The sequence below is a fragment of the Artibeus jamaicensis genome, unplaced genomic scaffold (genome assembly GCF_021234435.1).
Source record: "Artibeus jamaicensis isolate MK-2021 breed Jamaican fruit bat unplaced genomic scaffold, CSHL_Jam_final scaffold_625, whole genome shotgun sequence".
Taxonomy (NCBI): Eukaryota; Metazoa; Chordata; class Mammalia; order Chiroptera; family Phyllostomidae; genus Artibeus; species Artibeus jamaicensis.
In genome coordinates, this window is record NW_026522051.1 from 3,352,551 (window position 1) to 3,380,499 (window position 27,949).

General features: G+C 48.9%; 1 protein-coding gene across 1 annotated transcript in view; it reads right to left on the reverse strand.

Moving 5' to 3' along the window:
• The window catches only part of POU2F1 (POU class 2 homeobox 1), a 107,822-nt gene extending 84,838 nt beyond the window's left edge, over positions 1-22,984 (reverse strand). The window contains exon 1 of the mRNA XM_053659316.1: positions 22,919-22,984. Coding sequence (XP_053515291.1) covers positions 22,919-22,979 — 61 coding nt within the window. The 5' untranslated portion in view covers positions 22,980-22,984. The remainder of the gene's footprint in view (positions 1-22,918) is intronic.
• Positions 22,985-27,949: the final 4,965 nt, after the last annotated feature.

A 27,949-nucleotide genomic window follows, 5' to 3' on the forward strand; every position in this document is an offset into this window, starting at 1 on the left:
CTGAACCAACACCATGCTAACTAACCACACCAAACCAGAATCAGGGCCCAGGCACCAACACCGTGAAAAAGCTTCAAGGTGATTTACGCTGCCTGCCCCATGTCTAAGGAAAGCCACAGACAGGTCTGCTTAAGAAAAGCAGTCCCTACGAAATACACACAGGTCCCCAGACTGCTGCTGGCAGAGGGGAAGCATTAAGTGTCATGGGATGTGAGCTACACTTGCCAAAACTCACCCAAAGGAAGACAATGAACCACAGTGTACCACTTCTGGGCATTCCAACTTAAAATTCTTATATATGTGGTGGGGGATGGGAAAAGGGACGAAGAAAAGACCTGAACCACCACTTTCTCTGATAATTGAGAATGAAACATTGTCCTACACAGCCTACCACTGAAGCCAAGAATAAATGCTTCTGATTTTAGTTTCAAAGTTCTCTATAGTTATGAATCAGACTCTAAATAGGACTGGCTGCATTTTAACAATGAAAGAAACTAGTGTCACCTTCTGCATAAGCTTCCTGTGCAGCCAGAATCAAGACAGCTATGGAGCGCAGCCCGGGCGGACCCCACTCCGGGCGGATCCCACTCCAGCAGCATAGGGAGAGACAGGGTCACTGCTGGAGCAGATCCAACTGAATAAACATTCCCTGCCGGCCCCCGGGGCTGTCCACGTGTGCTGGCAAGGTGAACGAGGCGCAGTGGCTACCTACAGGTCGCTGAGAAACACACTGCAGCACAGACCCCTCTGCAGCGCGGCTGGCCTCGCACTCGCGGACTCGACACTGCCCGATGGCTTTCTGTGGGCCCCACCATACCTTGACCTCACACGGACATTCTTACTAAAAACGTTTAAAAGAAGAGTGAGGCACTTCCTGGTTTGAAGCAGCATTATCAGAAGTTTTCTTCTTCAAAAACTAACTTAATGTGTGAGCAGGCTTCAAACAACCCCAGTGTCACTGAAACAGTTATCTCTCACCTACTATTACACAGGTGCCTGCAATATTTTGCCCAAGGGCACAACCCAGGCAGAGGAGGTACCATCCTACATTCTAGTCCAAACCAAACTGACAGCACTTCCCAGCTCGGTCCGACTCTGGGTGTTACTGAGTTGCCGACCCCCCTAGTAGCATCATAAAGGCAAGGAGCAAAGAGAAAAAAATTAAATAGTACAGCAAAGACATCAGCCAAATTTCCTCTTCTCTTCTTCATGGACACAGGCAAACCAAGCATCAAATTAAAAAGAAAAATAATCTCTGAGTCTTTATTCCTTTAAATTAAATAATCTTAACCAAATATAGTTCCAAGTTTTACCAAAAAACACTATAAAAATAAGGAATTGTAGAAAAGAACGATACCTTCTTCTATACAAGCGGGTTGGTAAATCACTCTATAACTCAGAGGCTAAAGTTTTGTTTCTGACCCTCAAGCATAAACTCTTGGGTTGGTGAGAGCTAAAAGCATAATCATTCAAACCATCAAAATCAAGTGCTGTAGGCTTTTCTTCGAAGTGCAGCTCTTTTGACCTCCGAAGTGAACTTGCCCCTTGACAGTCATGTGCATCTACAGTTTCAGAGGAATCTCATGAGCAAATTCCTCCTAACATGCTCTTCGCCACACCCCGTTTTAAACGTGCACAGGACTGCAATGGAGTCAGGCCATTTCTCAAACACCCAAAGGCCCAATTAGATTATACAAATGTGAATTAAGTGTACACGCAAATCAGTCGGTACCCAAAGTCGCTGGTCAAATGCCTGCCGGCACCATCTTCAGTACCACAACCGAGAAATGTGGCAGCGCCGCAGGCATAGGCCAGCACACAGCAGCCCGAGGGCCACCAATGGGCCACCTGAGCTAACAGGCTCCTCGTAGAGCAGGGAACCACCACACTCCGTGGCACTTCCAAAGATTTTTCAAGTTTTTCTATTGGCCAGAAATACTCTGGTTCATTTTGCATTTGTGCTCAGTTATGAACATTCTTTAAAGTTTGCAAAAAAGTAGGAAACCAGATCTAGTAAAAGCCGTAACTTAACACACAAGTATATAGAATATGGATAACAATCTGGTGTGTGCTCCTGAATGATCGACAGTGGAGCTTATAATGGTGCTGATTCCTCTTTACAGTAGAGAAAAAACTAACACTGACAACAGATTTGGGGATCTTAGACCCCCCCAAAGTTCCCATCAGTGACTCCTGCGGGGGCCTGTCCTGCGTGGAAAACTGTAGGAGCCTGTTCGGACAGCACTCCGGCAAAGCCCACTCCCAGCCCTCGAACACCGGCCAGAGAGGGGCCGCGGGGCCGCAGCATGGTAGGCATGCTCCGGAAAGAAAGGCCTCTGCGCTCATCTCCACTTGCAAAGACACAGCGCGTGAAACCCACTGCCGGTTCTAAACACACTCTCTACAGAGGTCTGGTCAGACCCTCCGAACAGCAAGCAGGACGATCTTCATCTGTAAGAAGTTTCTAAAGGGACCCTGGACGAAATAAAAGGTAAGAAAACATGGGGAAAACTGCCAACCCTTATAGAAAAGTTACATTTGACTTAAACAATATAGAAAGAAGAAACAAGAAAAATATTAATGTTATCTTATATCATATCTCTTGCCTCTCCATTCTCAATAACAGAACACAGAATAAGTGTCTCCCATCAGGCACGTGAGGTCCGCAATGCCATACACTCAGTGATGACAAAATAACACGCTGTCTACGCCCAGGTTGCAAACCTACTCTATCAAGCACAAGACACGCCCCTAGACCAACAAGCAGCAGGCTGTCAGACCAGGGGGATGTCTAAGAAGTATGACCTTGTAATGAAAAAATGTATTTTCCTAGTACCCAATACAAAGACATGAAAGAAACCCAAACCGGTAATTTCCCACTGATATACTGAAACTTCCCCTAAACTCTATTTCTCCCCACTCAGCGGAGCAGTGACAGGTACCGGGCCGAGCCTCCTCCAGTATGAATGAATGCAAGGCTAGTCTTAAAGCTGAAAACCCCTTTGTCCAGTGGTGAAGTTTCTCATAACACCTTTCGTGTGCACACATGTGCACACACACACATCTCACTATTATTACCTGAAACTGCTGTTAGTTAAGTCTTTACTGATTTCTGGAGGAACACACTCTGAAATCACTAATGTAACATATGAACTTGCTTTTAGAACCCTAGCAAAATAAACTGAAGTCTGTGTATGCATATTTATTTTTAATCTAGCCTAAACCCAGCCTGATTAGGAAAGGTAATAAAATTTGAAGAAGTAAAATAATTCACAATAAAGAAAGCAGGGTGTTATTGGAATATCTCTCTCAGTAATGCCCCAGTGCACCAGAAGCCTGAAGTAGGTAATACACTGTGGGCCCTTGGGCTTCTTCTGCTGGTGAGATCACTAGGAGCTGTTTCCAGAGTCCACCTGATCCACTCCACGATTAAAAACAAGACCCAGATGCACTGCGACAGTCTCCATGTCAAGGTCTGCGCCAGGCCCGCAGGGCCCAACCAGACTGCACACCTCTGCCTCTGTTACTTGTCCACATCGGCCCCAAGCAGATCTTCTGCCAGGGCAGGGGACAGGGGACAGGGACACGACAGGGGCGCTAACAATAAACTAATTCCATCAAACATAAATTCACATTTTTTTCCCTGATGGTGTTGTGGTAACATTCTTAAGAATAAACATACCAGTAAGCATCATTTTCCATTCTTACCTAAAAGTTAAACACCATACTTTAAATTCTGAGAAGCACCTACAACATTGTAACCACACCTAACTGAAACAAACACCAACAAAAACACTGTGCCCCAAGCCATGACTCCTGCTTCCTTTCCCCTTGACCCAGGGTGGACACGCCCTCCCCACACTATCAGGCCAAGGCCAAAATCTGAACTAAAGACTAGTGTCCGTCCACTTGTTCTTCATGCCAGAGCCTCTTCTTTGTTTTCTGGGAAGAAAATGCCTGAACACACTGCCCAGAATGACAGATAAGGTCAGAATACTGCTAACGTAAGTAGTTACACTAAGAAATATACCAAAAAAGGTGACGTACGCAAGAATGGAACCATGCAGATAACACTCCTTTTCATGGAAGCCTTTGCATTGTTCTACACAAACCAGAACAAAATGTCAATCACAAAGGTGAGTATAACCTGCTAAAATGAGTATCTACCATCTGGCAGCAAGCGAGGGGCAAAGATGGTAAGGAGGAGCACCCTGCAAATGACAGCATCGTCCCTCGAGGCCCATCAAGGGCTGCCCTGCGCCCGGCCTGTCCTCGCCCAGGGGTGTCAGCACCCCAGCCCCGATGACGGTCTTCTCAGTCTCTGTCCCGGAGGCCATGTCTTGCACTCCATCATCATCCAGGACTGGGCCTCCTCCAACACCAGCATGTTCTGCAACCCCCGGTCCTGGATCTCTTCCTTCACTCCACTTAAGACCAACTCATCCAGACGTCCTGCCCCTCCACCTTCCCCCAACCATCCATGCACTCCCACCTTCACTTCCTTCTCAGGTCCACTGAGACCACAGGGCCCATTCGTGACTCCCGTCAGCACTTCCCAGTCCCTGGCCTCCTTGTCCCTCTGCTGCACGGCCCAGCCGAGCCCCCGGTCCTGGAGGGCCCTACCTGACGCTGGCCCCGCAGCTGGGAAAACTTAGAAGGCACAGCCTGCAGGCTGGTCCTCCAGGGCCTGGCAAGCTGCTTCATAAATCTCTAGAATCCAGAGTGGAATGGGCTGAGGAGGGAACTAAAGGTGTGCAGCGGAGGGAGGAGGTTTGGGAGCTTCCGTTAAATTCAGAGAAGCCTGGAGACAGGGAGGAAAAGACTGGTGCGCAGAGTGAGCAGGCTGGGAGGAGGAGGGCGCGCACACCAGGGTCTAAGGGGCTGGGGAGTCGGGCACGAAGGAGGGCACGTTTGGAGACACAGGCAGAAAGAAAGGTGTCACAACTTCTGAGAATAATGTATTTGTTCAGCAACACACATTAATTGACAAGGGTTTATCTCCAGTGCAACCCAGAGTTTAACTTCCTGCACAGCCCAAATCCTGAAATCAGACGGCGGGGTCTGAATCATGGCTCTTCCAGCTCTCGGCCGTGGTACCTCCCAGACAAGGCGGTTCACCTTTCCGGGCCTCAGCCTCTCACCTGTGAAAAGGGGGCGTCTTAGTCCTGTTGGGACTTACCCAAAACATTTTAACCACCATTACCCCAAACCCCTTCACTTTCCGAGTTGAGTTTTAGAGTCTCCCAGAGGGTAACAGACATATAAAGATCCTCCCCCAAAAGTTTGAGTGTTTTGTTTTGGTTTTGGCTTTGCAGGAAAATATTCCTACTCTTCTCTCCCAGGCCACCTATAATCAAGATCTGATAATCCTATTTTATAATATCAAATATTTAAACAGATATCATAGCAAAATGACTTAGCACCGTATCTTTATTTGAATGGGTTCCATGTGAGAGGAAAAAGAGGCAGCAGGGAAAGATAAGGAGGATGGCAGAAAGGCCATTACGAAACTTCATACATTCACTTCGGAAATTTTGCCTGAAGTCACCACTTTCCATGGGCTGGGTCGTTTTTTTCCTTCCCAGGCCACCGAGAGGACTCTGGAGACAGAGCCTTCTGCACCGCCCAACCCAGGCTCCAGGGCACAGATGCGGGTGTTCCAGCCCCGGTCCTGCTGCTTCTCTTCCGTCACAGCGCACAGAGCTGCAGGGACCACCAGGGCACCAGCTGTGCCCTAGGTAGGCTGCGCAACTCGGAGCTGAGGCTTCGACTCAGAGCAAAAAGCACTAAACGGGCCCTCCATAGTTCGCCCACTCTTAGCGCCAACAAGACAGCACAGACACATAGAGGACAACGGCCCTTACCTAACTGTCTCTAAAAATAGTTCCCCGCCGGACAGGCAGCTTCATTTCTAAAGCCTTGAAAAAAGCAGTTGACAATAATGAAGAATTTCTGAGTATCTTCCTTAACCAATCAAATATAGAAGTTAGCTAAAGTTGGCTGAAAACTGGGATCAATACACTTAAATTATTTTAAATTGAGTACCCCACTTTCTAGTTATGTCACCTTTGGAAAATTAACTCCCCTGTGCCTCAGTTTCCACATCTAGGAAATAGGTAACAATACCTCCATCACAGTGACGTGAGGGTGAAATGAGGTAGCTATGGTACACGTAAACCACACCTGGCACATGACTGGTTACTGCACAGCACCCGGGACGGACGGTATTGCACCGCACCATCGTGAGTTGTGTGGCAATCTGAGGCTGTCTATTAATTAATTTCAGTTCAAGCAATAAACCTTGCTGCTGACTTATTTACCCACAGGACAGGGCACTCTGCTTCCAAATTCTCGTGACAGCGTCGCTTCACCCCCACAGGTAACACTTGGCCGCCGTCACTATGTTCACAGCCCAGCCCAGCCAGAAGCAAGAAGCTTTCCGACCCCCCCCCTCCAACAAACATCTGGTCATTTCACCTGGCATTAGGGAGAGACTCTGCAGACAGACCACGGGGAGTCGTGTGTGCAAGACAATGGGTGTCGGGGAGATGAACCTGATAAGGTGGTCACTTTACACTGTCCAAACAGGCAGGAGCAAACCAGAGAGGGGGCAGGCCACCGACCACTTCCTGTGCCAAGTTCGCTACAAGGAGTCCTACCATGGAGGAGCCTGAAGTGGCTTCTGAGTCACAGTGGATACTCCCACAGGGTTACTACCGAGAGGTTCTAGGGGAGGATGTCAAACACTGCGGGGAAGGCCCTGCACCGGGCCGCGGGAGCGCCTCTCACGATGCGTGTGCCGGAGCACAGGAAAAAGTGAGCTCTAACAGAGGCCCGCGCAGGTCCCAGCCCAGCTGTGGCCTGGGGTTGCTATCTGCCTCATAAAGCGAAGCAGAGGCTTTGTCTCCTGGAAAGACAGAGTCGTCTTCTCCTCTGCAAAGCCTCCTCCATAGTTAAAAAAATAATAATAATAATAATAATAATTAAAATTTAAAAAAAAAAGAAAAAGTGAGTTATAACAACAGCTGACTGTCAGTTACCCACCAGGCACTTGTTTTGGAACAAACCAGTGATAACTCCACTTGGCTTCGGTGAGGCACAGACTAAAATCATTCACCTGCTGCCCTACACGTTAAATCAGGAATCCCTTTGCTCCTTAACTATTTCATGGTTTTAATTATTTCTTTCTCCTTGAAAGCAGTAAGATTACCAAGCATATAAAAACACTCCTAGGCTTGCTCTAAACCACGGCCGGTCTTCGTTTCAAGTCTACCCCTTTCCTTATCATGCGAACTTCCCCACTGCCCCACCAGAAGCACACACTTCCCAGTTTCTTCATCCTTTTCGGGTTTTTTTTTTAATGCTTTATTTATTTATATTTAGACAGACGGGAAAAGAGAAAGAGGAGAGAAATATCAATGTGTGGTTGCCTCTCACACGCCCCCTAGTGGGGACCTGCCTGCAACCCAGGCATGTGCCCTGACTGGGAACTGAACTGGTGACCCTTTGGCTCTCAAGCCAGCACTCAAGCCACTGGACCACAGCAGCCTCAGTGGGGTTTTCTCCTTTTTGGTTTTTAACCTTTCTGACACAAAGAGGTTTCTGTCTGCGCAGTCGAGGCTGCTCTCAGGGTTCACCTGTTTACATTCCCACTCCGAGTGAACTGCCTCTTCGTACACTTCACCCATACTTCTGCTGGGGGCTTGTCACTTGGTGTTGAAGTTTAAGAGTACTTAATGTAATAAGAATAAATTTAACTGTATCATTCACATAGGCTGCTACCACTCTCTCCCACGTATCACGTAACAGCTGTACCCCTGGAATCTCTGGCACATAGAACCTTAAATATTTGGCAGGTAGTTAAATCTGCCCATCTCCTTTCGTGGCACCTGAGCTGTGTGTTGTGTCAAAATCCTTTCCACCCTAAAACTAAGGAAAAATTATTCCTAATTTTGTCCAAGTACTTTTCTGAGTATCTCTTTAAACATGCAAATCTTTAACCTCCCCAGAATGCATTTTTGCATATTGTATGAGGTATGGCCCTAATACACTTAAAAAAATAAATATATAAACAGCCTCCTTCCTAACATGCCCTGGTCCCTCCACCCTCCCGTAATTTAAACCATCCAGGCTCCTCAACTCCGCGCACTGCTGACAGGAGACGTTCACCACGTCTGCTTTCAGGGGATCGCTTTTCAAAGCACCCTGCTGTTCAGGGGGTCCGTACTCTGTCTCCAGTTCTCCCCACACCTGCTAGAAGGACAATAAAAGGGAGGGCGGGGAGGGAGTATCAAATTTGACTACAATGCTAAAGGAGAGCCAGTGCACCACCCCGGCAGTTCACCCTGTGCACGCACACCTGGGGTAGGTAGGCACTGCCCCTGAGCTGCTGCCGGGACGGCACCGTCCTGGGTGCTCTCAGGCTCTGGCAAGGCCGTGAAGGCACACCAGGCGGCATCGAGCCCACGCTCACTGCGGGCTGGCGCTGCCTCCCAGCACACCCAGCACGCCCAACATAGCTGTGGGGGCTGAGAGTCTGAGCCCAGAGGCTGAATCTCAACTTCCCCCTTTCTGCAGCAGGCTAGTTAGCTTCATGTTGTCCCTCTCGGTGGCAAGCAGTGTTTTTAGAGGACAGCATGCCTGGGCCAAGCACAGAGCAGCCTGGAGAAGAAAATGGGCAGGGTGTGGCCAGCGGCAGACAAGATGTGTCCTGGTGCATAACGAATGGATTTCCTTGGCCTTGACCAAGGAAGAGGCCTGAGCAGTAACTGTAATTACAGCTAGATTCCTCCTAAAGCAAAATAAGAGACTGCGGAATGGCCAGAGCTCTGCCCACTTTGTAAGTGCACGTCCCATTAGCAGGTGCACAGGTCGGTGGCAGGCACGGTTCCCACATCTCTCTGTCCGGTCCAGGACTTGCAGAGCAAGAGCCAGTTCCCTTGAACTCAGTTACAGCAGGAACAATAATGAAGTCAGGTTTCTGGGAGCCAGGCTGGCCTGTCCTGAGTCACCAGTGTGTCACCACCCTTCGGGTGCCACCTGAGCAGCCAGCCGGTCTCCTTGAACAACAAGACTCTCTCTTCTCTCTACCTCCGATGACAACAACCAACTAATATCATTTCAAACCCAATGCAGCGGAGTCTTTATGCTGAAAACACTTCTTAGCAGCCCACACTGTGCCAGCAACCCCGTGCTAATGTGGACACATCAAACATACTTCCTGTCCTCACAGAGCTCGTAACCTGTAAAAAGCTGAGAGAGTATTCACGAGCGATTGCCAAAGGGATGCGGTATCTCCACCCTTCGTACTTCTCCCCAGCTCCGCGCAGTACTGCGAGACTCTGGTCGAGTCCTGCTGGCGGCAGGGCTGCAGGGCTGTGGGTGGTGAGTGCACTCCAGCCTCCCCACCACCACTGGATTCGAAATGAAAATGTCTTAAGAGCAGGCAGAGTAAAAAAAAGTAAGTGCATGCTGGCTCCCCGCTGCTGAAAGCAAGTTTGTGCAGGGGTGGGCGAACTTGGTCTCCAGGACCACTGTGCCACAGCTCGGCTGCCCCCACCCAGACCTTGCGACCACCCCCCTCTGTGAAAGAGCAGCTAACAGATGACTGCAAGAACAGCACCTGACTGCCATGACTGCAAGAACAGCACCTGACTGCCGAGGGGAGGTGCATGGGGCACCGACGGCTACCACGCAGGCTACCATGCAGGGTCGGTGAGAGAGCACTCAGAACAGGGAGACATGTTTGCCAGCCACTTTTTACACTTCCAAAAACACACCATCTCCTTCAAACTGTGGTTAGTCTGCACACCCATTGGTTCCAGATAAACAAGATTTAACTGTGGCTGAAGTTCTGCCAAGTGGACGGGAAACGGGGGTCCAGGGAGAGGAGGGCAAACGTGTCCGGTCCTGGGGAAGAGCGTCCTGGCACTCAAGCCAAGCCGCAGAAACCAGCACTGTGCTGCCCCAATCGCACACTGTGCCGTGGCCAACCAAACAGCGCAGCAGGGCCTTGCAAGCTGCAGGCACCAGCAGTAGCTGCTGTGAGCGGCTGACTGAATGAAACAGACCGCTTTGTAAAGCACTACAAAGAAGCTAAATAACAAGCCCATGGCCAGCAGGCGGCGAGGCCAGGACTCCAGCCCAGGTCTGTCTGGTCCAGGAGTCGGTGCCAAGGCCTCTGGTGGGGACCCGATGTCACAGGAAAAACATGCTCCATCTCCCTGAAAAGTCAACTGTAGTCAAGGTTGAATAATTCTGAGTATGTGATATACACAACCAATACCAATCTATTATGAAGAGAATACAGAATTCATAACTACTTATTTTCGATTACATGGGCCATCCCCTTTGTCATTTTGGACGGGCCAAGCTCTCTAAAGGACACCAGCACACTTTCCTCCTAGACAGGCACGGACAGAGGAAAATCTGAGCATCGAAACATCATTCCACAAATACTTGTTGAGCACTGAATGCATAGCACGCCTGTGTGAAATGCCAGGAATACAATGTAGTCCCTGACCTCAAAGACCTTGAACTATTCTGAAAAGAAGCAAGTCTACCAGTCATTAGGGGCACTAAGATACATGCCCGCAGAGGATCTACAGAAACAGAGAAAAGACATCTACCTCCAAGTCTAAGAACTCCCAGGGTGACCCAGGCTCCCCTCTCACCCCCGCCCCGCTTCCTGAGAGAGACACAGGGTCAGCCTGCTGGGGACTGGACCCGGTGGGCACTGCTCCCGAGAGAGTGTGCAGGGCGCTGCGAAGCAGGGCTGCAGCCGAGACTGCACAAGGCGCAGCTTATGCTCGAACTAGTGTTACGTACTTACTCACTATTGTATCATTTTTCCACACAACATGGCAAATCTACTTTTGCCCTACTCTGTATTTAAGAAGTTATAAACTTTCTGGAAAACCACAGCATTCTAAAATGGCTAGAACTAGTAAAACACAAGAGAAAAACATCTGAAAAAAGTATACAGAACAAGAAATAAAAAATTAATAGGATGCCCAACTTACAGTGAAACTATGAAAATGAAAACAGGTGTTTTTCACCTATCACCATAGCAAAAATTTAAAAGAGACTGAGGGGAAACCCTCAGATATCAAAGGTAAAATCTATTTTGTAGATAAAAAATATAGCATGCACGGTACCTCTCTAGGGCAACCTGGCCAGAGATAAAAAATTTTCAAATGTAAATGGAAATTTATAACTACGGAAAAAATCAAACATCCATCAAAAGGGATGGAGTCATCTGGGTGGCCCATCAACACAATAAAACACTGTGCAACCACTACGAAGGGGAGGGGCGGTATGGCGGGACGAGGGGAAGGACTGCATAACAGAGGCGGGCCTGTGCAGTATCCGGGGAGCTGACAGCTGCAGACATGTCCGTCCACTCCAGCTGTACAGGACCAGACCAGGCGAAAAGCGCCCCCCTGTGGACCTCACTGGGCTCTCAGATCAACCTAAGACTCACCAGTGGTCAGCCACAGCCACCCTGAGTAATAATTCCACAACCAACTTATCATTTGTTATGCAAGCCAGCAGAAATCATTCAACTAAATAAAGTTCAGAGATCTTTAAAAAGTCAGCCTTGAAATTACCCAGAGATTACACACACCTAGCAAATAAAAAGGATTATTTACCCAGGAAAACCCCAAATAAGAAGCCGTGAAAAAACACAAGGGGCTGGGGGGTGCAGTTACATAACAGGCCGTGTGCCGTGCACGTTCTCGAGGGGCAGGGCGGGGATGTACGTGCCCTGCACCCACAGGTGTGTGTGTGCACCCACAGGGGCGTGCTCCGGGAACAGGTTCGGAAACTGAGCCAGAGCACCTGCTCCTCACAGCACGACAGGACCCTGAAGACCTGGCTCCAGCAGCAGGGGCTGCCCCGACACCAGCCCAATGCTCTGAAATTGCACCATTTCTCCCAGCAAAGCTCAAAACCGGTCCGTTCGTCTTCTCAGGCTACAGTGACGTCCCCCTGCCTCCCACAACACCACACTTCTCACCCACTCCTCCTAACTACGCGGCTGGCACACGCATGGACGTACATCACGGCCCATCAGAAGAGCACTTTTGCTGACTGTGTGAGGAAGCGGGGGCAGGGAGCCGCTCAGCAAGGTGGGGCGGAGAAAACATTTCGGACACAGGCAGCCTCCCAACCAACGGCGATTCGGGGCGTGGCTGAGGGGGTGTGGGGCGGGGGCACGGTGCCCTGCGATGACCGCCCTCACCTCAGAACAATGATCGGCCGTCACGTTTCTGCACCTGAAACCTACACCACCCCCCCCTCTTTAACCACAGCTCAGCAGGGGAGGGAGAGTGGGAAAGAAGGCCATCACACTGCCTGTGCATCAATTTTAAGTACCGGCTCATTTGGGAAACATTAAAACACTTTAAGCACATGTTAATCAAAATAATATGTAGCCACGGTAAGCCTAATTCCCTATCTAGCCGACTGGGTCGTGAAAAATATGATGCCCCAAATGAAAATGGTCTGAATGTTAACATCTGCAAACAGCTTCAGTTTAAAACAGAATTCTTACAAGAGATCCAAAAAGCTTAGGATTCTGGTACCAGAGTCAGCGATCTGCACACAAACTGCTCCGGCCCAGTTCCTCAAACAGCTGGAGGCTGGGTCAGCGCTGGGTCTCCCCGAACTGCAGACGGCAGTGCGCGGATGACTCCAGACCCGGGATCTGGCCCTGGGAACCAGGGAGAGCGCTACGGGTGAGCTTGGAAATAGCTGTCATTGAATACCGACACTTCCATTGACTTGGGGTGGACACTAATGGCTAGGAGCATGACGATCGATGCTCTTGCTTGCAGCCCCCGTGCCCAAAACAGGTCAGCGACCTGGGTGAGCACCCAGCTTCTTTATAAGCCTGACAGGTGAGGCGACAACCGTACACACCTCGTGGGGTCACTGTGAAGAGTAATGTGAAAATGCTGCAACGCATTCGGTGCAGGAACTGGCACGGAGTACTCAGGAGATGTCCATCACGCAGTCCCCAGGAACGAACAACTGGGTGGGAGGGGCAGGGTCTCTTCCAAGTATCCGGCCACCGCAAAGGACGGGGTCTGGAAAACCACCCTCAGCTAAACCCTCCTCTTCCTGGACCAGCCAAACTGAACTTCGGTTCCTTGAAAGTGCTGTGTTTTCACCAGTTTCGAGGATTATGTGCGTGCCATTCCCTTTGCCTCAAACACTTTCGGCCCCACTCCCTGCCTCCCACCCCCCGGGGCAGATGGCCCTGCAGCGTCCTTCATATCTCTGGGCACGTCACTTGCTCAGGAAGCCCTTCCCAACCCCCCGGTGAATGGAGAGGACCAGTCCGAGTGGTCATTACAGTCCAGTTCATCTTCACACCAAGAACAAGGACGGTTCCTGACAGGCTTACTGTCTTGTTCATTCACATTCTAATAAGATGTTTCAGGTTTAAAATCTAAATACCACCTTCCCAGAGAGGCAGGCCTGTTGCTAAAATAGGGTCAAGCCTGTCATTCTTTATACTCATAACATGTCTGTTAAAATGGTATCAGATGAAAGCCGACCTACTCAAAGTAGCTGTTGTTTACTGGTCCTCACCCAAGAGATGTTTTTGAAGAATTCCACAGCTTAAAAAGAAAAAAGGGGGGGAGGAGTGGTGAAAACAATCCACAACTTATCGATGAGAACCCTACGGGCCAGAACAGTTAAGTGATTTGTTCCGCACAGAAAGCTAGAAAAGCTGTGAACAGAGTGAGAATCCCAGCAAAGATGGAGAACCCCCAATTTAATTGATCAAGCATCATTTGCTAAATGTCTACTGTCCCTAGCAGTGTGTTTCTGCTCTCAAGGATCAGAGGAGGAGTCAAGAATTACTCACATAAACTAAATTAGAGAAAAAAAGTATGGCTGTGAATAATCCAGGCTGAAGTCGCTAAATTCAGAGAAAGTAGGACAGGAGTAGAGGCTTGAGGGAGGGACCGGTTGTGTAGCTGGAACAATGGATGGATAGGCTCCTTGCGATAGACAGGGAGAGTTTTCCCTGAGGGCAGCAGGAGAGGCCTAAGGACCCCAGGAAGGGGCCTGAAGGGGCCTAGCGGGCGGCAGGAAGACCTCCCCAGCCCTGCACCCACGCAGACGCGGCAGCTGCGGCTCGCCTTTCACGCAGCAAGCCTGGCCTCACATGCATTCTGAGAATAATTCCGATGGCTCTGAGAGTTTGAGAACCCTAGCTGGTGGCTCGATGGGTGGCAGCGTCATCCTGGGCACCAAAGGTTGCAGGTTAGACCCCTGGTCCTGGCACCCACAGGAGGCAGCCTGTCACTACCTCCCTCCCACATGGAGGTTTCTGTCTCTCTCTCTCCCCCCTTCCCTCTCTCTCTAAAAAAACAATAAAAACATGTCCTGGGGGAGGATTAAAATAAACAAAGTTTGAGAACTATCTTATTTACAAATGCAAAAGAAAAAGAAAAAATCAGAGAAGTAAATTGTCCCAAAGTCACAAAGCTCATCAGTGGCCTGGAGCCCGGGTCCTGGGCGGCCTGTGCCCCTTCACTCCACCGCACGTTCGGGAGTGATGTGGTGCGGCGGGAGCTTATCAGCAAGGTCCTCACAGAGCACCCCAAACACCAGCCTGACCCCCATGGAGGGTTACTCACAGGTCCTGTGTCTCAAACGGGGACAGAAGGGAGGGTGCACAGCCAGGGACAGGAGCCCGAAGCAAGCAGCAGGACCAAACCCAGGCCACTCTCCCAAGACAGCTGGCCAAAGTCAAGGACATGCTTAGTTCACTGCAACACAGCACCTCCACTGTATAAAGTTTTGGAAGAGCATTAAGGGAGCAGCCCCCCTTCCCAAAGTGGTGGCCATGCCCCGCAGAGTCCCTCTGGCAGCACAGCCATGACACAGCAGTCTGAGACCAGCAGTCTGAGACTCCTGCGGGGCCAGACAAGTGTGCAGGACTGGATTCGGGGCTGGTCCCCCTTTGCTGCTCCCACAGCATCGCTCCAATGTGGGCATCATCACCACCTGGCTGCTGGAAGGCAGAGCCACACAGTCAGGCCCGAGGCCACGAGGAGAGGTCTGGAACTTGGTGTTCAGGCTCCACGCTCAGGCCACAGTGGCAGGAGCATAATCCTCAGCCCTCACATTTCTACCTCGATCACACACGTAATTCAGTAATTACGTGAATTCAGTAATTACCTGACTTTCGCAGTGAATGTAAAACCTAGCAACGGTACGTCTGATGCTGAACTCACTGCCTGGTCCGCAGACGGCTCCTCTGTCCAGGTCCCTTCTTCTGCTGTTCACAGCACTGCTCTCAGGCATCTAAGCTCAAAACCATTTCCCCTTTGACTCTAATTAGCTGCTACATACTTTACATGCAGGGCTTTGATCACAGCTCACAAACAAAAGCATTCAGTGACTCCTACCACCTCGGAATGAAACCCCAATTTCTGCACCAGCAGCCCAGAGTCAGAACCCCCCCCCCCATCAGAGGGCCATTCTGACCTGCGGGTTTGGCTACCCCCCAAATGCACTCAGTGCTTATTAAGCACATGACCCTGAGAAAGTCACTTAACCTGAGCTTTATTTTACTCACCTATAAAATGGGTATAATAATACTTGCCTGAAAGGATCAACTGAGGTCATAAAAAAGAGTGCTGCTATAAAGTTTAACATATTATAAAAACACACACATTATCATTATGTCACAGTTATGGTAATTTTATTTTATTTTACACCTGCCTTGCTCCAGAAAGGATAAAAAGTAACCCACATAAAACACAAAATAACAAGAGTTTAAGGGGGAAGCAATAAAAGAAATACAGAACAAAATGGAACTGAAAATAAAGCTAAGAAAAGCTCATGCCACAACCACCTATGTCATCTTTCAGGTTAATAACTTGGCCTAAACACTGCAGTTGGATTTGGAAAGAAAACTAAGTCAAGGAGACAATTCAGTGTCCAGAGAACTGGAAACCAAACCACTGGTCAGAAAGAACACAGTTCCTGCCGTAAGACCAAGTCGGACTTTCCCCCCAGGTTCTTGTTCTTCGATGTAAACGGACAGTGTCCCCAAAGTCTTCCTCCCGGATTCTCTGTTTCATTACCTCACATCAGATTGAAAGCCTCCTGAGGTCAGGTCATTGTCCTGTTATGTTTGCACGTATCTCTAATGGCATATAAAGCAATCACTCCATCAACACCGTAACTCAGCTTTTATGTAACGGTTTCCATAGATCCAACCTCTCCCTTCCTATTTCAAACCATCTGGCACACCTTCTACCAGGATTCCATACTCCAACAACCTCCACCGGCCTCCCCGCACTTGACCTTCACAGCACAGCCTAGGCCACCACCTGTCTTCCCTTTCCTCTAACGTCTTTTTGCCCCACTAAGCTCCCTTTAAAATCTCACCTTCCACTGGAAGTCTGAGGAGCAGCAACGTGGTGGAGGGAGACTGGGGTCCAGAGGGAGACTGGGAAGTTAAGTCTTGTGTTCTCCAGGGCCACTCAATGGTGCGGAGAGTGTGAGCACATGGATGAACCACCGGGAACGTTTCCTCATCTGTCTAGCTGTGGCTTTGGGACGGGTCCAGCCAGTCACCTGCCAGCCATATGGTTCTAGGGCGCATGGGTCCCTTCACACTCAGACACACCCTGATCTCGCCTCTGATCGCTATCGCCTGTTATGTTCTTTCCTATGTAACTGCACACACTGTCTTTCCAACTTCCCTGCTAAGTGAACATCAACTCTACCACTGCAGACAACTTTTGTAAGCAAAGAACTGTTTAAAAAACTATTTTTATCCCTGGCTGGTGTAGCTCAGTGGATTGAGCACGGGCCTGCGAACCAGACAATCGCGGTTCGATTCCCAGTCAGGGCACATGCCTAGGTTGCAGGCCGGTTCCCTGCAGGCCAGTTCCCAGCAGGGGACGCACGAAAGGCAACCATACATTGATGTTTCTCTCCCTCTCTCCTTCCCTTCCCCTCTAAAGATAAATAAATAAAATCTTAAAAAAAAAAACAAAACTATTTTTAAGAGACTGATTATAACATACTTGCTTACTGCAGTATGAATCAGCAAAAAAAGGGGGGCATTTTTTTCATTAAGCAGACCATTACGATAAGCGTACTAAAACAAGAAAACAGTTAAGCTACATTTCTCTAAAAAAGCATACCCACTCTAGGTTACAGAGCCAGTCAGCGCAGCTCCGTGATGACAGGGTGGCCACACGCTACACACACTGCGCCGATACGCGCAAGTATTCACATGTCCCACCACAGAAACAATGCCCCCAGCAAAAGAAGACCGACTACAATTTCTAGTATGTTACTAATTTCACTTACACACTATTCTACGATTCCAACATTTTTATAAAGTGACACAGAGAATTATGAATAAGTCACGTGACGAACTAAACTGTACTTGCAGGGATTTCCAATAATGTAGCAGGCTTCACACAGCTACGGCCATCAACATTCACACCGGGCTCAGTTCTGTGTTTTCCATGTTGTCTTTAAAAAAAACGGCATTGTGTATCCTTTTCTCAATGAATACTCAGGCTCCTGGACTTAAACAAATAATCTGATCAATCGAGAGGCTGTTTGGTTCTTGTTTTGCTCTTCACTAGTCCTGTCAGCAAAATCTAAGCAACACTAAACTTGAGTGTTTGTTTCACTGGAAAAAATAAATTAAAAAGAAAAAACAAAGCAGCTACATCAGTCACTGACTACAAACGACACCAATGCTCAATGAATGAACGTCCTGCAGTAGAAACACGCAGAGCTCCGGCACAAACCACACGTGCGGAGTGTGAGGGGCTTCCTTGACCAGACGCCCTGAAGCTGAGGACCATTCTCACCGTCCAACTCCAAATACCCTGTAGATGGGCCAGTGAGTCAGGCCGCTGCTCCGCTCCAGCTGATTTTATTTTTGCTTCCATCGCTATTACTGCTGAAAGAGTTTACAAGGGCTCACTGCCAGCCTAGAACACAGGCAGGAAGATGTCACCACAGAGTAAAACCGATCTGTTCCTGGGAAGAAATACAAATCTACAAAGTTATCCAATTATCCTTATTGGAAAAATGTCAACAACGTACAGACACGCCCAGTGAAGGAAGACAGAGAAGGAAACGGCCCTTCTCTGTGAGCTGCAATTACTACCTCTTCCAACCCTGATTCTGCGCCAGAAGATATTTAGCTTATTTAAGCAACACAAAAAGATAAGAATAAAGAAAATTTCTGGTCCAAAGAACTTCCTTTAAAAAGGTAGAGAAGGAAAGACTTCATCCAGGAGAGATAAAGAAACTCCAGCACAAATTCAACTGTACTTGCAACGTGGAACGAACGATCCGATCCCATCCACATGCTACAGCCCAGTATTAGATTTCCCCAAAGAAACACATAAGCGTGTTTGCTCAGGCACTTAACAATAAAGGAGGCAACGGCAACGAGAACAGGGTGACTGGAAAAGGGCATGTTTTGTCTATGACTTGTTCTGTTCTGTAAATGGTAATTATTTTAATAGTTCTAAATGCAAGCACTTCCATTAGGAAAACACATTTCTGCTTAAAATTAGGCTTCACAGTCTTTATGAATCACAAAAACAGGGTAACTGAACAAACACTGCCATATAAAAGCAAATTAATGGCAACCATATACCAGAATTTTCAAAAAAAATTAACTTCAGCAGTGACCAAAAGACGTCTAGGGCACAAAGACTGGGGCTGGGGGTCTCCAATGTCAAATGCAAACCCAGCAAGCGGTCACCGGAAGGTGATGACCACTGCATGACGTTGCAGCCTTCCCGGTGCAAAGGCAACACACAGTCATGGACACCGGCGGCCAGTTTTAAAGACACAACTAAATTCAAGGTCAAGTAATACAGATTCAAAAACTTCTAATGTTTCCTTTTGAATGGCAAACACTGTGAAAGATTTCATTTAAACGTCCAGTTCTGTGGTTGTAGAACTGCCTGCTTAAGATAGTAAAGGCTCCATTAAACATCTTTGGTGGCTTGACAAGAGCAACTTAATTTAACATTCTGAGTCCTAACCTTCTCTCTGAGCCCCCTGACCAAGTGAACAACAGATTAACCATGACTTCAACCTCTGCAGCAATGAAACATTCCACTCTGCTGCTTTATGCTGCCTATCGATGCAGAGAGTAGTAAATTGAAAATACGCAGAACACCACACCATCTGAACCCGAACAGCAGTAGCCGGTTGTATTTCCCTTGGCTGCTGGAATTTTTGACAATGACAAAATGAAAGGAATTAGAAATTAGTTTGGGGAAGAAGTTAAAAATTACTTGTACAGTAATGGCTTACAAATAGAACAGTCCTTTTAAAAATTAAAAACGCTTGGTCAGCTGTGACATGAATTTTCAGGACCTGAATTCAAAAGCACCATTATAATTAACAGGTGGGGCAAGTGAAGGAAGTAACTGTGGGTTCTCTGAAAACTCCTGGGAAGCCGCCCCACAGATGCAAAGGCAGACAGACAGGCAGGTTCCAGCTCAGGGGCCCGTGCAGCTGTAAACGTGCCATGGGGCCAGGTCACAAGTTAGGGTCAGGGGTGAAACTTGGTAGAGACCCTGCACTCCCAGAGCATTCTAATCATCACAAAAATAAACTAGTTGGATTAAAAAAAAAAGTCTAATAGGAAATCTACTCATATATCCAAAACTGTAAGTGAAATCACCACCTCACAATGGGACAACTTTAAAAATCACGTATCAATCAAAGTAAAATGCATAAACTTGTCCAGACTAATTTAAAACAAACCCAAAACGAATTCTGAATTATAATTTTAAAAACTGTTTGCAAAGTGCGTGCTTTCCTGTAAGTAGTCTACCTCATTTTAAACACTATAATTTCAGCCTCAAAGACGGGAGAGCCCTCAACTCGCTTCGACTTCGCCTCCTTCAGGGAAACAGGCCCGAGGCACGCCCGGCCTCTCCCTCAGCCAGGGCCATGCCCCGGTTAAGTCGAGCAGCACAGCTCCTCACAGGAGTCTGGGAGACCACAAAGAGCCTGTCCGATAAAATGAGCACGCATACAGATCACTTCTGGGATGATCCATTTGAAAATCTGAGGAAATGAATTTTTACAATAGCATGGAAAGCCAACCAGAATAGAGGCCGGTTAATAATACTCATCATTCTCTGTATTACAAAAATTGCACCATGAAATTTTGTTTGTAAAATGCAAGGTACATTTTCTCCTCTCGGATAAAATACCCATGGCCTCGGTGGTGGTTAAATTGCAGCTATAAAGGAAATTGTCCCGAGATAAATGGCTTCCCTATGAGAAGGTTTCATTGCTACACTTCACCTCAGGACAGTAAATCAAATTAACTGCACGTTGTCCTCTGTCAATGACATCATCAGTTTGACCACATCTTGGGAGTCGAGTGTAGAAACATATGCTACTTCAGGCATAAAATCATATTCCTGCTCTTCGTTCACCTGACCTCATGCTGCAGGTCTGGGAAGCAGTCATTCACCTAAACATTCTCGTGGAAGCTACAGATTTTTTCCCCTGCTACATTTGGGGCCTGCCTAGTGGAGGTTAAAGAAGAAAAATGGTGAAAACTGGTTATTTGAAATTGGCTTGCTTCTAGCCAAATTAAACTGAAGACCAACATCTGAACAAACCTGTAGCTGGCAAGTGACCATGAAGTGCCGTAACAGAATTTCAGAGGCTTAACACATCAGCGTTAAACAATCCTTCTTGATACTTTCCTCTACCAGCAACAACACCATGATGTTAAAGACACACTACACAAAATAAAAGGGTTCAAAGGAAACTTTACCAAAGGACAGGCCAAAAATCAAAATCACTGTTTCCTCTACATAGCCAAAGTTAACAACCACCCTTCACAGATCAACAGTCCCAAGTCTCCGTAGAACGCAAAATCAATGCTGACAACTCGGAGACTCAGGAGGGTGTGTGTGCTGAGAGGGCAGTGAGCTCCAAGACCAGGGTGGACAACACGTTCCTGTTTCGCCCTCCATTCTAACCCACTTAACCACAGCACAAATGCGCAGGAAAGGCAGACCCCGGTGCTGCTCGGAAGTGCCGCAACCAAAATACGCAAGTCCACACTGTGACTGGCACAAAATTAGTATAAGGCCCGTTTCAGTGAAGAGGCTGAAAAGGCAGCGCAGCCCTGAGAAAGTTCTGAAAATGCTATCAATCGGGATTTCTAAAATACTTATCTATTCCACAACTCCTGGAAAAAGAAAAAAGACGGGATTTGGAAATTCTGCAGACCTACCTCTCCACAGAGCATGCCAGCTTTTCATTTGGGGGCGGGGGCCCAGGGAGAGGGGGTATCTATCCCCAAAACAGAGTAAAACCCAAAGAGCTTCGCTTGGCCTCTGAGAATAGGGCAGGTTCCCTCTTCCTCCCCACCCCTTAGGCCCAATATTACTGCAAACTACAAGAAAGTCTTTTTAAAGGGAAAACAAAACAGGGCAGAGTTGATGCTCAGCTCGAGGCTGTTGTAAGGCTGTGAGGCCCCAGGAGGGTCGCCCGTGCCAGCAGAGGAGGGGGTGCGCGTGGACTGGGTGGGGGGACTCCTTTTGGTTATTAGTAAATAAATCAGGCGGCAGAGAACATGAGGCCTAGGCAACTGCAGGAGGAGCCAGGCCTCGCTCCCCCTTCTATTCCCGGCACAGCCTGGGTTTGATCTCAGAGCCCTGTGGATTGCCAAGAAAAAAAAAAAAAAGAATCATATCGAACCACAAAAGCACATGGGGCGAATGTAAAATATAAACACGGCGTTGGGCTGTGAGTGGCTGTTATTAAAGGTCTGAATTACTAAACATGAGAGGCGGGGAAAGCCAGGCGGCCATTTCAATAATATAAACCTCCCCGAATTAGACATTATTCAAATGAGAGGATCGGCGCAGCGGCGAGCGGGTAGGACCCAGCCCCCAGGCAAGAAGACGCGGCCGCAGACCCGGGAGGGGATCCCCGCCTCTTCACTCCCCGCAGGAGGGAGACCCGGACATTAGCAACTTGTCAGGCCGGGGGTCCAGGAGCCAGACGTCCTCACCGCCGCGCTCTGGGGACATAGGGGCGCGGGGCCCGACCCCAGCTCGGCGGTGCGGTCAGGGAGGGTTGTGGGGGCCACACCACGCCGGCGCCTCCCACCCCGCTCCCCAGGGACTGTGCCCGACGGTGACCCAGGGGGCTGCTGAGGGCCGGCCCCAGGACATGTCCTCGGAGGGGGACTTCCGAGGGTCCCCCCGAGGGCGCGAAGTGGCGCCCACCCGCCGCCCTGCGTACGTCGAGCGCGGGCCATCTCGGGTCGGGCCGCCCCTAGCGGGACAAGCGGGTGCGACTAGGTGCCGGGGCCGTGACCCGGCTAGACCCCCTGGGCCCAGGGCCGCGGCAAGCGCTCCCCGCGGACGCCCCCCGCCGCCCCGCCCCGCCCGCGCCGCTCCCGGGGGCACGCGCGCTCAGGTCCGGCAGCCGGTCCTCTCCGGGCCCGCCGCCTCCCGGCATTGTGCCGCCGCCGCCCCGTCCTCCACGACCCCCCCCCCGCCCGCCCGGCCGGGCCGCCCGCGCCGCCCGCCGCTATGAATATGTAAAACGTCTTCATTGTCCTCCTCGGCCCCGGACCCGCTCGGGCTCGGGCCGGCGAAGCAGCGCAGGCCGGGCCGGGGAGCCGGCGGGCCGGGCCGCAGCCCCCGGTGCCCCGGGTGCCCCTCCGCCCGGCCGCTCGGAGCCTCTCTCCCCCTCCGCTCGGCGCCCGGCGGGGGCTCGGCGCTCTCCGGCCCCCCAGCTCCCCGCCGTTAATTATAATAATCCTGAGTACTAATAAATTATGCTAAGTCGCGGGGGGGCCGCGGGAGCCGGGCTCGAGTATGAATATGAATATGTAAAATGCCGTAATGATTACCTGCTGCTGCTGCCGCCGCGGCTGAACTCTCATCTTGACTCGCTGCTCCTCCGTCCGCCATTTTGAATATTTTAACCAAAATCACCGGGTCGATAAGCCCTCCCCCGCTCTGGCTCCCCTCCCCCCGCCCGCCCTCCACACCGCCTCCTCCTCCCCGCCCCTCACGCGCCTTCCTGTCCCAGGGCGCGCGACAGGGGGCGCGCGAGGCCGACCCCGCAGAGGAGCCCCACCCCTTTGGGCGCTCTGCGCACGCGCCTCTTGGCCCTGGCAGCTCCACCGTCGCTAAAGCGCCCTCAGCCTGCCAGTCATCCCTCCGCTCCATTTTTTTTTTTTTTCCGTCTTGGCTCTGCACATGCGCGACTCTCTCCACGCGCCTGAAGCGCAGTTCGCGCATGCGCGACCTCCTTAGTGCTCCCTCCAGCAGCGCAACCTGTGCCGTGTGGTAATGTAGCATCCGTCCCTCTCACGGTCCTTCTACACTGCCTCGCTCCCTTCCCAGTTTTGCTTGGGTTCCCCTAGGGCCCCGGGACACTCTAAAGGTAGGATAGGGACCCCTGCGGCCCGGAGCGTGGAGAAGCGTGGCTGCACGTGGGCGCACTTTTTCAGGCTTTCCGCGTGGTTTGAAACACCGGCCACGAGGCGGGGCCGCGGCCCCCCCTAGGTGACTTCCGGCCCTGTGGGCAGGTAGGGCGGAAACGGCCGCCCCCGGGGCCGCACCGAGGCACCTGCTGAGCGCCGCGTCTGCGTCCCGCTCGAAATTTGAACCAGTCAGTCCCCGCCTCCGGCTCTCGGGCCTTAGGCCGGAGGGCCTGGGCGGGAGGAGCGTCCTGTGTTAATTTAATTAGCCAAATTCCTTCCGCTCCACTTGTTTGTAACACCGGCGGCTTCCGCGCGACCGGTACATCAAATTCCGCTCATTGCCGCCAGGCCTCGGACTCAGGCGAATCGGAACAGCATGAACAGACTGGCTTCCTCCCCTCCCCTTCTCTTCGCTTCCGAACTTCTATTAAAACCCAGCAGTAGAGTGGCAATTGATCTAATAAATAATGTCGAAATCAACAATAACTTCGTGAATCTTTGCAGCGTTTCTCAGCGTAAATGTGATAGGTGCTTTCCATTTTAAAAGCATTTCTTTGTAACTAGCCATAACGTTCTAAGATTTCTGTAACTTGAATGGTACATTCTCCTGACAAGACCCAGGCGTGATTATTTTATTGATCCCTACTAAAGCCCTAAGGTTCTTTCCCGTTTTTTAAATTTTTACCTTTTTAATTACAGTTTACATTCAATATTATTTTGTATTCTTTTCAGCTGTGCAGCACAGTAGTTAGACAATCACAGAGCAAAAAGAAGAATATTCTAAAAGTTTTTAAAAAATCAGTCTAAGATCTTCTGGAAGAGAGAAATGACTGTTTTAAAAACTTGCATGGGGTAGAATTGCAGTTTCTTCACTGAAGAGAAACTGATCTCTAAGAGATGGTCAGCAGTTGTTTTAACCGCTAAAGTTTTCATCATGGGTCTTAGTCTGCTGATTGAATGTCTTACACTGTGAACATATAGTTAAAGAAAGCTATTGTGAGTGATGGCCAATGAATTTGGGGAGGGATGAAAGTCATGGTAATTAAGCCTTAGAATGTGTGCACGACTGTTTACAGCAAATAATTGGGCCACCCTGTAATCTAATTATTTTAAGCTACACCAATGAACACATAAAGTAATGCAAAATTTAATCATGTTGCAATTAATCTGGAAATGTGGCCTGAATTATATTGAGTAGCATTATGATAGGGGAAGCCTCAGAATAGTCCACCTGTTTGAAACAAAGTGAGGCGTATGCCTCTGCTTTAAAGGCAACACATTTGAAATCATCTCCACTAAGAAAAAGCATTCAAGTACCCCATTACTTAAATTCCTATTTTCTATTTATTTGTTTTGCTCTCTGGTAGAAAAGTGAATTAATGCCCTGGCTGGTGTGGCTCAGTGGATTGAGCACTAGCCTTTGAACCAAAAGGTTGCGGATTTGAGTCCCAGTCAGGGCACATGCCAGGGTTACAGGATAAGTCCCCTGTTGGGGGCATGCAGGCTGCAACCACTCAATGTTTCTCTCCCTCTCTTTGTCCCTCCTTTCCCTTCTGTCTAAAAATAAATAAATAAAAATACTTTTAAAAAAGAAGAAATAAAAGTGAATATCATTACCATTTTGTTTCAATTAAAAAAAATTCATGGAATTGAATTTTTGTTTAACAATAGTTCTGTGAGAAAAAATAGCTTAACACAGTCTGTATCAGTGATTTATTTTCCTTTTAATGAAAATATTTATGTTTCCAAATACATGTCCAAAGCCTAGCATGTCTGGGCATAGCAGGTACCCATAAATATTTGTTAAATAAGAGTAATGAATGATATATATGTTAGGATTATTTTTTAAATTGATGGTTACTTAACCAATATTTATAAACATCTGCATTTTGCCATTAACTTCACTAGGTGCTAAGGATATAAAAATGTGTAAGACACTGATTTGACCTCAACAAACTCATGCGAATCAACTTTTTTTTAACCCTGACAACTCTGAGGGTAGGAAATCTGTTTATGACAAGTCTCTAGGGTGGGGAAATTGACACACAGATTGTATATGATTTAGCCAGATTGGCATTCTCCAGTAGAAACAATAGGGGATGCAGAGCTATATATGACTTTTATTTTTTTCTAGATTTTATTTATTTATCTTTAGAGGGGAAAGGAAGGAGAGGGAGAGAAATATCGTGCATCCCCTGCTGGGAACTGGCTTGCAACCCAGGCACGTGCCCTGACTGGGAATTGAACTGCGATTCTTTGGTTCGCAGGCCCACGCTCAATCCACTGAGCTATGCCAGCCAGGGCTGACTTTTATTTTATATATGTGATTTGTTAAAAGGAATGGGCTCACACAATTGTGGAGGCTGATCTGCAGTCAGAAGGCCTGAGAAGCGGGAGAGACGGGGGTGTAAGTGCCAGGCTGAGTCCAAAAGCTGGATGCAGCGTTATGTTCCTACCACCATTATTCCACACCATTATTCCTGTCTGTAGAAGTCAGAAAGCTCACGCAGTTCTCATGGAGTGGAGTGTACCTCCTCACGGGTCCGTTAACGTTAACACCCAACTCACGCTGGGAAGCCCAGGTCCCATGGCAACGTGCTGGCCCACAGTGAAGTATTCAGTCTCAGGGTCCAGTGGCAGGCTGAGAGCTATTTCTCAGAAGCAGAGCAGTTATTCCTAGAGGATGCAGGTCTCTGCTCTAACATCCTGAGGGTCTGAGCTGCCGTTCACCTGCAAGGGCTGCTAAGGGCTCCCAGCAGCACCCCTGTCAGCCGGGGACACTTCCAGCACCATCAGTCTGCTGGATCGGATGGCCCAAGGGCGGAGCAGTTCTCACAGCACTCTGGACCGACCCATAGTTTGCTGTGTATAATGGCCACTTTCATGTCCAAATTTCTGAGGGAAAAGTAAGGGTGCGCATCATACATGGGTATAATGATTATGTACCATGGGTGTAATAATCCCAAGTATAATGAGCACAGAAATGTGGGTATACATCACACACAGCAAAATATGGTATTTCAGAGCCTTCTTTTTTTTCTGGGCATCATTCAAAACTAACAGCTTTTTGGGGCACTTGGTAAACGGGTCAGAGGAACATGTTGCCTCCAAAACCCAAAGAGGCCCAGCTACCCTTCACCTTGACACATGCAGCATGGGGATCCCCATCTCCTTTTCCTCCAAGTCTTACAGGATACCCAGAAGCTTCTCCAGGAGCCATTTGGATCCTGCCTCGGGTATTTCCACGGTCTTCTTCCTGGAGTGGACGGAGAGGGCGCCCATTAAATTAATGGATATATCCTGGTCATACACACTCACATTCCTAAAAGTATGTCATACCTACTGATTGTAGCTTCTCAGAGAACGCACGCTGAAATCTTCACAAGTCGTTACTTGTCAAAAAGCTCAATGTCATTAACAGAGAACTCTATGATGGATACACAGCCCATTTTTCCCCTGGGTTCAGGGTCAGCAAATTCATGAGTACTCTTACCACCATCCCTTCCAAGCCCCTGGCCAACTTCTCGAACCCACAGCCCTTTCTAATGCCACACCTAGACTCTTTCTCGTTCCCGAGTGACTCTCCCAGAGCAGTGCTGCAGGGCGTCATTGGCGTCTCGTCGGCATCCGCACACAGGCTAAAATCCATCTGTAATCCCGATACTCTTAAAAGCCGAACTGTCAGAAAGCTGTGCACTTGAAATACATTATTTTTTCCCTTGTAAAACTCTTTCCTAGAATTATGCTTTAGACCGATGTCATCAGCCTACATTAAAATCAAAAGAGGAAGAAAAAACCTCTGAGAAATGTCTCATATTTACTGTAGGAGTGTTTTCGGAGTGTCTGTCTTCTTTCTGAGGATTCACTCTTAATATCTCTCAGGCACAGGATAAGTGACTTGTCCAAGTTCATAGAGGAAGAGACAGAGCTGGGATTTGAACCAAAGAAAGACTGAGCTTGTATCCTCTCCGCCTTCCCTCCCTAGCCCCCCAATGCGCTCCCTGCCCAGGCTGCCGCCCCCACCCGCCTTTCTCTTACGTCCAGACGCTCAGTCCTTTGCTTTGTTTCCATGAGTGTGGGTGCCTATTTGCCCCCCCACACCCTGTATTCACTGATGCCATTTCAACCCTTCCTGGTTTTTTTCCTGCCTCTTGCTATCCTTTCTCTCAAGCTTTTTCTAGATAAACTCTTTCTGCATTTACTCATCCATCCATTACAGTCTGACATCTGCTCCAATCACACTCCCGAAGTGACTTCACTGGAAGTCACCTCCTCAGTGACAGTGTCTGATAACATCTTCACTCCTCAGCCCGCCCCATCTCTCAGCAATTTGACGATGGGGACCACTCCTTCCCTGGGAAAGCCCTCTGCCACTCGGGCTTCAGTGACAAATCGCCCTCCCATTTCCTTTTCTTATTTCTCTAACCACGTCATGATTTTCTTCACCAGATC